Source organism: Ochotona princeps, chromosome 33 (genome assembly GCF_030435755.1).
Source record: "Ochotona princeps isolate mOchPri1 chromosome 33, mOchPri1.hap1, whole genome shotgun sequence".
NCBI classification, from domain to species: Eukaryota; Metazoa; Chordata; class Mammalia; order Lagomorpha; family Ochotonidae; genus Ochotona; species Ochotona princeps.
The window spans coordinates 5,790,590-5,802,444 of NC_080864.1; the positions used below are offsets into that span (position 1 = coordinate 5,790,590).

The 11,855-nt window shown below is 64.5% G+C and overlaps 2 protein-coding genes across 2 annotated transcripts; both read left to right on the forward strand.

The window, feature by feature from the left end:
* The first annotated feature begins 1,972 nt into the window (after positions 1–1,972).
* On the forward strand, positions 1,973–4,753 carry ZNF414 (zinc finger protein 414). The gene is made up of 6 exons (XM_058658163.1): positions 1,973–2,110; positions 2,846–3,161; positions 3,278–3,385; positions 3,505–3,610; positions 4,013–4,356; positions 4,456–4,753. Exons 1-6 carry the CDS (start codon positions 2,108–2,110, stop codon positions 4,518–4,520), a joined length of 942 nt encoding a protein of 313 aa, XP_058514146.1. The 5' UTR covers positions 1,973–2,107; the 3' UTR covers positions 4,521–4,753.
* A 2,327-nt stretch (positions 4,754–7,080) lies between these two features.
* Positions 7,081–11,802, forward strand: PRAM1 (PML-RARA regulated adaptor molecule 1). The gene is made up of 10 exons (XM_058657656.1): positions 7,081–7,158; positions 8,465–9,590; positions 9,680–9,746; positions 9,828–9,916; positions 10,884–10,938; positions 11,048–11,156; positions 11,278–11,440; positions 11,527–11,560; positions 11,650–11,705; positions 11,765–11,802. The coding sequence occupies exons 1-10, from the start codon at positions 7,132–7,134 to the stop codon at positions 11,800–11,802; spliced, it is 1,764 nt and encodes a 587-aa protein (XP_058513639.1). The 5' UTR covers positions 7,081–7,131.
* The last annotated feature ends 53 nt before the right edge of the window (positions 11,803–11,855 follow it).

Sequence of the window (11,855 nt, forward strand, 5' to 3'; positions counted from 1 at the left end):
CAGGGTGCCCATGGGCAGGAAGCAGGGCTGGGCATGGCAATAAGGGACAAAGGTGTTAACTGCTGTGCCAAACGCCCACCCTGGTATGACATGTTCTACCACACAGTATCTGTCACTGTATCTTTTGAATGCAAACCTCAGCGTCCCCTCAGCCCCACCCTCTCCCAGGCCCCACATCCTGTTGATTTTCAACAGTATCTGTGTCCCTTCTGCGTCCTCAGGACCCCACCCCGCCAGATTACAGCAATCTCACATTCTTTTCTGCATATGAAAGTCATAGGTGTCATATATATATAAGATTTATTTTTTTTTTTTGTTGGAAAGTCAGATTTAAAGAGCGAAGGAGAGACAGAGAGGAAGATCTTCCATCTGCTGGTTTACTCCCCAAGGGACTGATCCGAAGCCAGGAGCCAGGAACATCTTCCAGGTCTCCCACGCCGGTGCGGGAAGGGTCCCAAGGCTTTGGGCTGTCCTTGACTGCTTTCCCAGGCCACAAGCAGGGAGCTGAGTGGGAAGTGGAGCAGCTGGGACACAAACCCATATGGGATCCCGATGCATGCATGCAAGGTGAGGACTTTAGCCATTAGGCTACTATATATTTGATTTTAATTTGAAAGGAAAAGAGAGGAAGAGAGATCTTCCATCCAGTGGTTCACTCCCCAACTGCCACCAATGTCCCATCCTCCCCGACCCCCTCCCCGAGCCAGGGGTGGGCCAGGCAGAGCAGCCAGGAGCCTGGAACTTCATAAGGGTCTCCCCTGGGTGGGTGCACTTGAGCAGGGAGCCACTGTGAAGTGCAGGGGGGGGCGCTGGAAGCCATGTGCTGGGACAAGGCAGCCGGGCACCTCAGCAGGAGCAAAGCCACAGCCTGCCCGCACCTCCTGGCAGACGCGGATGGAAATGCATTGCACGGAAGGTTTCCACTTTGCCCTCAGCTGCTCCAGCACCTCTAGACCTGCTAAAAACCACTCATCAGTGGTGACAAGGACACAACCCACGCTTGCCTCAAGTTCACTTCCGGACCCCATAGTGTCACCACCCTTCCTGGGCAGATACAAACTCTGTTACAGAAGCCCCCCAAAACGACCCAAAGAGTAACTCTGCGGAAGCCCCCAGGCCCAGGTCTGCGTGTGCCAGACACCGTGACCATCACCCACACAGGGGTGGTGGGAGGTGGCGGGAATTTGTCCCACAAAGCACAGAGCAAGGAGGAGCCGGGGGGAGGTTCCAACAGGGGCTGGCAGGTGCCTGCTGGGCTCGTGACCACGCACCCATCGTGACCCAACCTTCCCGTGACCGGTCCAGGAGGGGCAGGGGGATTTTCAGAGTGGGCTTCAGGGAGCTGGGGGCCCTGAGAGGTGTGGCGGGGGTGACTACATGGAGCTACCAGACCCCAAGTGTCCCTGCCTGGACCTTCCGGCCAGTTACAACCCAACGGCCCCTCGGGTGCAGCGCCTGGACCCTCGTAGCCAGAGCAGCCACATCCGACCCCCTCATCTATGAGACAGGCAAAGGACAGCCGGGGTTACCGGAAGTGAGGCCGCCCCTGGCCTGTCCAGCTCGATGACCAGGCTGGACAGCTCAGGGGGCGCCGTCCCCTCAGGCAGGCTCCCCTCCGTGCACCCCGCTGGGTCGTGTCGCCTTGCACCCCCCCTCTCTCCACCCAGCCGAGAAGCCGGACACCTCGTCCCCCACCCCGGGGGGCTCCGACGTGGACCCCTTGCACCCACCGCCGCCCACCCCAGCGCGGTGGCCATGCGCCCTTCCGAGAGGAGAAAGTGAGTCAGGGAGAGCTGACGCCGGACAGGACGGGAAGGACGCCCCTCGGGCAGCTGCGCCCCTGGGGAGAGAGCGGGGCGCCGTGTCCGAGCACCGGGACCCCCGGGACCCCCGGGCCGAGCCCACCGCACGCCCCGCCCCCGCCACCGCCGCAGCCGCCGCCGGGCAGCCCCGCTCACGCCCCGCCCGCGCTCTCGCGAGAACTGCGGCTCGCAACATGGCGTCGACGTGAGCGCGAGGCCGCAAGCGCCCGGAGCCAAGTGGCCGCCCCCTCGCGCCCGAGCCGCCGGCGCTGCGGAGGACGGGGAGCCGAGCCGAAGAGGGGACGATGGTGAGCGTGGGGCCCCGGGACCGCGGGCGCGGCGGAGCGGCCCCGTCCGTCCTGCACGCACACACACACCGAGCCCGCCCTGACATCCGGGACACTGCGCCCCTCGCAGCTGGCTGTCACTCGGCGGGCGCGCTGATCCTGCTTCCGGGGCGTGGCTTCCCATGGCCCCGCCCCCGAGGACCCAGGCCACGCCCACTGGGAACCCAGGACCGCCGATGGATCAGGCCACGCCCCCTGAGACTCAGGCCCGCCCCGGTAGATCAGGTCCCGCCCCCTGGTGCTCAGGCCACGCCCCTGGTGCTCAGGCCACGCCCCATGCCCCGCCATCTGCCCTTTGCAACCCCCTAAATTCGTCTATGCAGCTTCGGGACTAGTGAATTCGGCCTCCAGCCTCGAATAATCCGGCTTCTGGCCTCTCCAGTCGCTTCCCTAGCCAGAACCTTAGCCCCGCCCACCCACCCACAGGCCACGCCCCCAACCTGTCCACCTGTGCCCGTGTTACAAGACCAGGTGATGCGTCCTTCTTACACCCAGTGCGTGATGGGGTTGCACGAGGCAGGACCTCAGTCCACCTTACCCACCACCCCTTCTTGTCGGTGCCTCCTTTTGCAAGAGGAGGTTCCAGAGGACGTGGAGCCCACCCGGCTGTCCTGGCCAGAGGGGGAAGGAAGCAGTCAGCCCGGGTCACTGAGGCACAACAAGGGGTTCTCTCTCCACCTCTCTTTTTTCCACCAGGAGGAAGAAACGTCCAGGCCCAGTCCAGACAGGGAGGCCACTGCCCAACCCAGCTCCAATGGGACAGACAAAGAGGCGGCGTTAGCCCCCGCTGGGGCAGCCGCCGCTGCTTCTGGCCATTGTGCAACCTCCTGCATGGAGGAAGAGCCAGGCCCTGAGAGCACAGCTACGCCCCCGGGGTGGGACCGTGGGGGCCCTGGAGGAACGCAGCAAGGTGGCTCCTCCGTCCCAGACCCCGGACCCAGCCCTGGCCCGACCAGCACAGCTCCTGGGACCAGTGAGGATCTGCGGCCTCCCAGGCGGCGTCCGGCTCCAGGTGAGCCGGCCGCGGGCAGGGGGAGCCCCTGAGAAAGCTGGGGGTCCAGCCCTGTGTGTGCCAGGCTGTGGTGGGGCAGGGCCCTGCTAACCACCCAGTCCTGTGCCTTCTTCCAGGAAAGCAGATCACTTGCTCCAGCCCCGGCTGCTGCCTCAGTTTCCCCAGCGTCCGAGAGCTGGCCCAGCATCTCCGCACCCACTGCCCACCCACACAGTCCCTGGAAGGTAGGGGCAGGCTGCCAGGGCCAGGGGAGGCAGGCAGGCAGGCGGGCGAGAGCCCCCCATCCCATCCCCGCCGGAGCCAGCCTGGACCACTCCTTTGCTCCTCGCCTCGCGCCTTCCAGGCAAGCTGTTCCACTGCGCGGCGCTGAGCTGCTCGGAGAGCTTCCCCAACATGCAGGAGCTGGTGGCGCACAGCAAGCTACACTACAAACCCAACCGCTACTTTAAGTGAGAGCTGGACCCATGCTGCGGCCTGCGGGGGGGGGGGGGGGACGGGGCGACTGGGGGTGGGCGGGAGCAGGTGTTGGGGAGATAGGCGTGGGCAGCCCCTTGGAACCTGGAACCTGGGGGTGGGGGGGAAGGGTGGAGCCACAGCCACCTGGAAAACTCACACCCACCTAAATTGAAATGGAGACCTGCTGAGGTGCTTTGCCGGGGCGCTCCAGGCCCGAGGGGTCAAGCCCCGTGAGCAGGAGGCAGGGGTCGGGGGCCCGGGAGGTGTGGAGTGTTCCTGGACATGCTCCTGGGATGACATGAGTCAGCGCACGCACGCACGCACGCACGCTTGCACACACCTCGTGAGCCGAGAGACGCAGCCCAGCCCTGTGCCCCCCACCCACCCACCCGCAGGTGTGAAAACTGCCTCCTGCGTTTCCGCACGCACCGTTCCCTCTTCAAGCACCTGCACGTTTGCGCCGAGCACGCGCACAGTCCCGCCCCGCCAGCACCCCCGGCCCTGGACAAGGAACCCCCGGCACCCGAGCGGCCCCCAGACCCTGACCCTGCATCCGCCCCGGGCTCGCAGTTCCCGCTGCTCGAACCCTTCACGACCCCCGCCCCGACCCCCAGCGGACCCTTCCTGCCCTACTTGAACCCTGCGCCCTACGGGCCAAGCCCCCCACGCCTGCGGCCCTTCCTGGCCGCCGCGCCCGGGCCACCGGCCTCCAGTGCTGCCGTCTGGAAAAAAAGCCAAGGTGAGAGCCCGCGCGTGGGGCCTCCTGCGGGGAGAGGCAGGCTGGGCGCGCCCCCCACCCCGACTCCAGACCTGAGCCCCGCAACACCTGTTCCCGCAGGTGCAGGCGGCAGCCCCCGAAGACCACAGGGCGGCTCCGATGCGCCTTCAGGTGCGTGCAGGTGACCGCGAGGGAGGGTTGGAGGGGCTTGCATCCCCACCCCCGTGGGGACCGTACACACGCTGGCAGCTATCTGAAAAAGCCACCCCCCCCCCAAATACAGGATTTTTGCCTTAAAAAAAAAAACAATTAGCACCCGCGCCTTCCTCTGCGCCGGCGTTCCCGCGTGAAACTCGTACCCGTGGAGCAATCCTTTGGTTCGTGGGGATAGGGTCACGGATAAGCCGTTTAAGGGCGCGATGACGGAGAGACGGACCCAGCAGAGCCTGGTGGCTGCCTGCGCGCGCACGCACAGCAGCTGATGGCAAACCGGGCCAGGTCCGAGGCGGCTTGGTGGACAGGCCCTCAGGGCGCGGGCCTGATGGGGTCCCGCCTGCCTGCCCCGCAGGGCACACGGCCCCGAGCCGCATCGTGTGGGAGCACACGCGCGGCCGCTACTCGTGCATGCAATGCGCCTTCTCCACGGCCTCGCGTCCCGCCATGACCCTGCACCTGGAGGACCACCGACCCGGAGGCGGCCCCGCCGGGCCACGCCCGGACGCCCCCGCGGGTAAGGCCAAAGGAATGGGCGGCTGGAGAGGCCGAGAGGGAGGGGATCCAGGAGCGAAAGCCGAGGCTCAGGCGCCCCCTCTGCGTCGCCTCTCTGCAGACCCGGCCCTGCTCACACCCAACGCGTCGCCGCTGCCTGTGTCGGAAGGGGAACTTGCGGCCTTCTCGTCTCTTTGATCCCGGCCGAGATGGGGGGGTGGGGGACGGGTGGCAGGGTTGGGGGAGTTTTGTAATCCCAGGTTGGGAGGGGGGGGTCAATAAAGGAGGCGGAGAAGCCAGCCTGGCTGTGTCTGGGTCCCTTGTCCCCTCCTCCCCCCGTGTGCCCAAAGCCCTGGAGTCCCGCCCCCAGGATCATCTCAAGTGGGCCCCAGACCCTGTCTCATCACCCATGCCACCCCCAGGCCTGCCATCCGGGTGTCCAGTTTTATGTTTTAAACATTTGGAAGCACTTTGAGGCCCCCACATCCCTTGCCACAGCGTCTGGGTTACTCCAGCTCCCTGCTGGGAGGCATCAGGAGGTGGTGGTCCAAATACTTGAATCCCTGCCACCCCCGTGGGGACACTTAGATGGAGCTCCTGGCTCCTGGGCTTTAGGCTGGCCCCGCGCTAGCCACCAGGCATAAGCGGATAGGAGATCTCTTTCTTGTGTGTCTTCCAAAAAAAATTTAGATTAAAACACACACATCGCTGGGGCGTGGTTGGGGCTCCGGCCGGCAGGAGACGCCCGTGAACCGTCGCCAGGCAAGCGCATCCACAGGTGCACAGGCCTGCAGGGGGCCCGTCCAGCTTCTGTCCCCTGCAGCCGGTTCCCCTCACCTAGATGGGGCCCCTAGACTTAGTTCCTCCCAGCTCCGGGGTGCGTGGCTGCGCTTCTGGCGCCAGAGCAGAGAGAACGCGTCCCCTGGCGGCTCACGGTCCCCGCCGCAGTGCAGACGGCGGCTCCAGCCAGCACAGTCCTGGGGAGGAAGGAGGCAGAGTCAGCTGTCGGCAGGTTAGCCCGCTGTGTTTGAGCACCTGCTGTATGCCCCCAACCAACCACCAGACCTCCTGTTCAGCTGGGTACGACTGCCTCCTGCCAGCAATCGAGGTCCAAGCCACACCCCCCAGACCACAAACTACAAATTCTTGTCATTTTTTTTTTCCTAAAGCCAAAACTGAGGATTGGGGTGGGGCCTGGGCTCTGCGGCCCGGGTCTTCATCTCCATGTCCTCCTGACATCCAGGAAGGTCCTCGCAGTCCACCCCTTCCCCACCCCCCCAATCCCCCAACCCCCCCAGCCAGCAAATCAGTCCCAACAAGAGGGAAGTCCTGCCGACAGCCACAACCCAAGTGTTGAAAAGAGGAAGGAGCGTGAGGCAAGGGAGTCAGATGCGGTCGCGCAGGGACCACTCCCCCGCCACAGTGCGCGTGCACGCGCGCGCACACACACACACACACACACAACCACCGTGTCTCCACCCCAGGCTGAATGGACCTGAGTCTTTTGCCTCTTTGGGAACACCAGGTCCCCCAGGAGCCGATACGAGCGGAAAAAGAGGAGACGGTAATGACATGTTCCAAGAGGCGGGTGTGGATCCCCGCTCCCACACAGATGTACAGCTGTGGTATGCCAATAAACAACTTAAACATCCATCAGGAGTCGTCCAGACCCACCTCCCCCATTGCATGGGTTCCAGTCCCAGCTCCCTGCAAGGTGGCAGTGACGGCTCACGACCTCGGATCCCCTCCCCAACCTGCCACTCACACCGGATGCCCGGATGCGTGCAGTTCTGCCTTCATCCTGGCTGATGAATTGCGGGCCTTTGGGGAGTGAACCAGTGGATGGAAGATCTCTTTTGTGCCTTGAAAAAAAACAATTTAAAAGAGAGGACTGTGTTGGGAACTTATGGGGCACCTGTGAGGCTGCCCAGGAACTTCCCCCAGAGGCCAGTGTGCTCCACGGGGCTCAGGGGCTGGGCTGCAGCCACTCCCCACCCCCTCTGCTCCTTCCTCTGCCCTCCCCGCGCGTGCTGGCGTGCCTGGGGAACGGACGCCATACTGACTTCCTGAAGGGCGCAGCCTTGGTGCATGACCCATCACCTGCCTGCAGCCATGGTAAGCTCTCCACCAATCCCGCCCCAGGGGTCCTGGAGAGGCTGGGCTAGCCAGGCATCAAGGGGCACCAGCAGGTGCACAGTGGGGTGGATGCTGGGGAAGAGGTCAGAGCAGGAGAGGAGCGCGTGTTGGGCCCCCAAGGTAGGAAAGACCCCTGCCCAACCTCTCGCCTCCAGGAGCCTAGACTGGGGCTGTGACTTCAAGGGGGTACAACCAATCCACCCCCAACCCCACCTCTTTCCCCAGCTCAGCTTGCATGAGCAACACCACAGGCACAGGGGCTTCCTGCAGGGCAGCCAAGTGGGTCCTTCTCCCTCCCATCACCAAGTCCTGGCTTGCCCTGGCGGAGACAGGCAGACTTGTGGAGCCCCGTTATGGTCACTGGGCAGACCTGGTGGCATTCAGCGCTGTTTTGAGGGATCCTCCTTAGCACCCTGACTCTAGCAATGGGGAGAATGAAGCACAGATGGGGTGGGGGTGGCGCCAGCCACCTGCTGCTGCCCTGCCTCCTTCCTGTCTCCCTAGCCCCTGGGGGATGTGAAGCCTGTGTCTGGAAGCCCCCCCCCACCCCGGGTGTGTGTCTGTGTGCGTGTGGCAGGGGGAGGGTTGATCCGAGATGCTGTGGACTTTACACACCCATGTATGACTGTTGGGCCACACTGGCCGTGTGACTCAGTTCCCCCTGCAGCTCCAAGGATGCGTTCTAGGGCCCCCTCACCCCCATGGACCCCCCCCAAGCTGAGGCTGCACAGGTCTGTGCTACAGCAGGCATGGGGGCTGCACGGAAGACATGTGCACACACGTGTGGGTGCACGGGGCACCTGCTGTGCCGTCAACAGCCCGAGAGTGGCTCTGCCGCGGCGCTGGGCACAGCGTGCCAGCTGCAGGTGCATACCTGGCGGACAGCAGTGATCACCACCCCTGCCAGTCAGGGAGGCTGCTGGGGGGGGGCAGGGAGGGAGGAGGAAGAGCCTGTTTGGATAATCCAGTTCCTCCCACTGTGGTGGAGTGGGAGGAGTTGGAGGGGAAGGCAGCGAGAAGTGGTTAGGTCCAGGATGCTGTTTCGAAACTGGAACACAAGGGACCAGGCCCCCAAGCAGGGTGAAGGAACGAAGGGGTGGGGTAGGGGACGGGGGATGGTGGCAGATCAAGGAAGCTGTCATGGGGCTGGGCAATGGCCGGAACCAACAGGGAGTTGGGTAGTCACTGGTCACTGGTGGGGGAGGGATGCGGTGTCAGTGGCCAGGCCCTTAGGGGAGAGGGTGGGTTAACCTGACAGTCCCCCCACCCCCCCGTGGCCCCTTAGGAGAGCCAACAGAACTTCCGGAGTCTCCAAGCCAGATTCCAGGCATCTCAGCCCCAGTCCAACGAACCCCCAAGAAAACCCCCCAAGCCCGAGGTCAACAGGCTGAGGAAGTTTCCACCGCCCGAGGTCGCTGATGTCTCCAAGAAGCCCCCGCCACCCGAGGTCCCTGAGGCCGCTCTGAAGCCCTCTAGGCTAGACTCCAGCCATCCTGCCAAGCCCCCCGCAGAACCCAAACCCAGCCCGTTTCCCAAGAAGCCCCTGCCGCCTGAAGTCCCTGGCCTTGCTAGGAAGCCACCTGATGTCTTTGAGGCTGCTCTGAAGGCCGCTAGGCCAGACCCCAACAGCCCTGCCAGGGCCCTCTCAGAACCCAAACCTAGCCCCTTTCCCAAGAAGCCCCCGTCGCCCGAGGTCCCCTGCCTCCCCCCGAAGCAGCTGCCACAGCCCAAGATGAGCAAGCTCCCTCAGATGCCAGAGGCCATGGGGGAGCCCCAGTCCTGTTCTCCGCAGCCTAACCCACACATGTTGCACCCCAAGAAGCCCCCGCAGCCCGGACTGGGCAGCCTCCCCAGGACATGCTCGGAGCCCGAGGTCAGCGTGCTGGCCGAGAGGCCACGGCAGCCAGGGCTCCCTGTGCCAGCGGCAAAGCCCCCACAGCCCGGGCTGGGTAGCCTCCCCAGGACATGCTCCGAGCCCGAGGTCAACGTGTCGAATGGGAAGTCCCCAGGGCCACCCAGGCGCCCAGCAGTCCCCCGCAAGGTCTCCCAGCCAGAGCCCAACACACTGCCCAAGCAGCGCCTGCACCCCCACTTCCTGGCTGGAGTCCCTAGGAAGCCCCCACTCCCAGGCTCCGTCTCTGACAGTTCACTGCCCATGGTCATTGCGCACTCCGGTCCCCAGTTCCTCCAGCTCAGCCCTGGGTTTGCAGTCCCTGGGAAGCCCCACTGGGGATCTGGAGGCCTCACTCACAAGGAAGGGTCAAGGTCAGATCTCAGGGCCAGCTATCCACCCCGGCGGAGGCCCCTCCCCGCTGCCAGCAGCCTGGGACCACCCCCAGCCAAGCCCCCGCTGCCCCCAGGCCCGGTGGACATCCAGAGCTTCCGAAAACCATCAGTTACAGTAGCTACAGGTGGGGCTGAATGGATGGCCCTGGCACAGGAGGTGCAGTGGGTCCCAGCCAGCTTCTCCTGCCTCCAGCACCGGTCCCTTCTTCCACAGCTCTGCAGAGGACAAGCCCCCCTGCTGGGACCCCCTCCCAGGCTCTACCGTGTGGCCACCCCAAGCCGTAAGCACAGGGAAGCAAGGGTTGGCAGTTGCAGGCTTGGGGGTCTGGATCAGGCCCTCATCCCTGCGCCCACTCTTGCAGGGAGCCTGAATACATCTATGAGTTTTACGATGACCTGGAGCCCAGGGATCACGGCAGCTCCAGCCCCAGCCCCAGCCGGAGGGGCCCAGGTTGGCTGCCTTCCTTCCCTGGGACACAGTCCGGTCACGCTGGCTGCCGTTAAGTGGGAGGCGTGTGAATAAGGGGAACCCCTGTTCAGCAACAACGCCCCCCCAGTGGGCGCTGGGGAACGAGATGCCAGGTTGGGTCTGAGGTACCTGTGGGGATGGCCAAGGTAGGATGTGGGGGCTCTGGAGAGAGGCATGGCGCACACAGGTTTGGTCCCGTGCCAAGTTCCACAGGCCACTCCCATCACTGTCCAGACCCCTGGCAGCCCTGCCTTCCTGGGGTACCAGAAGACCCCCCTCTTTCTCCCAAGCACCTGTCATGTGCCTGTCACCCAGTATGCAGCCCCCAACCCACACCAAGGCCAAACCCTGGGGTGTAACAAGAGCCCGACCCTGGCTCTCACAACCTTCCATGGCGAGAAATCACCAGCCCAGGTTCTGGGGAAGGTAGGGGTGGTGATGGAGCCCTGGGCCCCTTTGGCTGTGCCAGCACCTCCCTGTTGGCACACAGCTTCCCCGGAAGGAAGCGCTTGGGCCTGCACTCAGCCCAGCCCTCCGGCTCTCACCTGTACCCTAACACCTGGCCCTCCCGCTGTTCTCCCTGCATCAAACACCACACTGCTTGGCTCTGCCTCCTCACCGCCCGCTCCCCCTCAAGGCTGCTGGGTACTCTTGGAAGTTCATATTTGTACTGGGACCCACGCCCAGTCCTGCCCGGGGCCATTGCCCAGGCTGCCTGGCATCTGCCCTGCACTGTAGACTCCTGGGGAATGCCTTGGGTGAGCACCCAGACAACAGGGCACCCCTCTGAGAGCCTCATGTCGCTGTAGAGCCCATGAGGGCCCACAGAGGGCAGCAGCGAGGGCCAGGGGGGGGGCAAAGCTGGGTGGTGGTGGTGCAATCTTAGCGTGGGGCAGGTAACTCCGGCTGAGTTCAAGGTGCCAGCCCCTGCTTCTTCCGCCGGCTGCAGGTGACACGCCCAACACCAAGCCAGCCACCAGACCACCCAAAGATGTGGCACCCAGGTACCATGGCATGGGCGGGCGGGGGGCAGGGGAATGGGGTGGGCAGAAGGCAGACAGACCGGAGGACACAGCTTGCTCAGAGACACCCCCCATTTCTTGGGGGACCCAGGAAGGAGAGAGTGCCCCAGTCACAGCAGTCGCTACCCACGGACGCCAAGTTGCTGAAACAAATCAGAAAGGCCGAGAAAGCCGAGAAGGAGTTCCGGAAGAAGTTCAAGGTGTGGACCGCTGCCTCCCCAGCCCCCTGCCCTGCACCACCCCCACCCCCTCGCACCATGAACCAGGCCCCGGGAATCCCTGGCTAGCCTGGCAGCGGCAGCTCTCCTGCCTTGCCCCCAGTTTGAAGGGGAGATTGTGGTTCAGACGAAGATGATGGTGGACCCTAATGCCAAGGCGCGGCGCGGCGGGGGCACACACCTGGGCATCCGGCGGGGCGAGATCCTGGAAGTCATCGAGTTCACCAGCAAGGAGGAGATGCTGTGTCGGGACCCCAAGGGCAAGTGTGAGTGAGGAGGAGGAGGAGGAGGGAGCGAGGGAGGTGGCCCTGGCGACCTGCTGAGCCGGCGCTCACTCGAGCTCTCCCTGTAGATGGCTACGTGCCCAGAACAGCTCTGCTGCCCCTGTAAGTGCTGGTCCCTGAGGAGGGGGCTGGGTGGGCAGGGAGGACGACAGGTCAGGGCGCCCCTCGCTGACCCCTGTGCTCTCCGCCAGGGAAACGGAGGTGTACGACGACGTTGGCGTCTGGGGTATGTGGCCCCCTGGGGGTGGCTGGAAAGGGACCCGCGGCGGCCAGGGGGGATGCCACAGCATGTCGCCTTCCTCACAGACTCTCTGGAGAGCGGGCCCTTCCCCCGCGAACAGTAGAGCCCGGGACCTCCCCCTTGGCGGACGTCACCCACATAAAGCACCTCTCTCCG

Bases quoted from the DNA above. Each gene is read 5' to 3' on its own strand.
- ZNF414 (XM_058658163.1), top strand. The intron at 3,162-3,277 runs GTGAGCCGGCCG...GCCTTCTTCCAG, and splicing joins CAGGCGGCGTCCGGCTCCAG to GAAAGCAGATCACTTGCTCC. The intron at 4,357-4,455 runs GTGAGAGCCCGC...CTGTTCCCGCAG, and splicing joins CGTCTGGAAAAAAAGCCAAG to GTGCAGGCGGCAGCCCCCGA.
- PRAM1 (XM_058657656.1), top strand. From the start codon at position 7,132: ATGACCCATCACCTGCCTGCAGCCATG. The intron at 9,917-10,883 runs GTTGGCTGCCTT...CGCCGGCTGCAG, and splicing joins CCCCAGCCGGAGGGGCCCAG to GTGACACGCCCAACACCAAG. The intron at 11,706-11,764 runs GCTGGAAAGGGA...CCTTCCTCACAG, and splicing joins TATGTGGCCCCCTGGGGGTG to ACTCTCTGGAGAGCGGGCCC.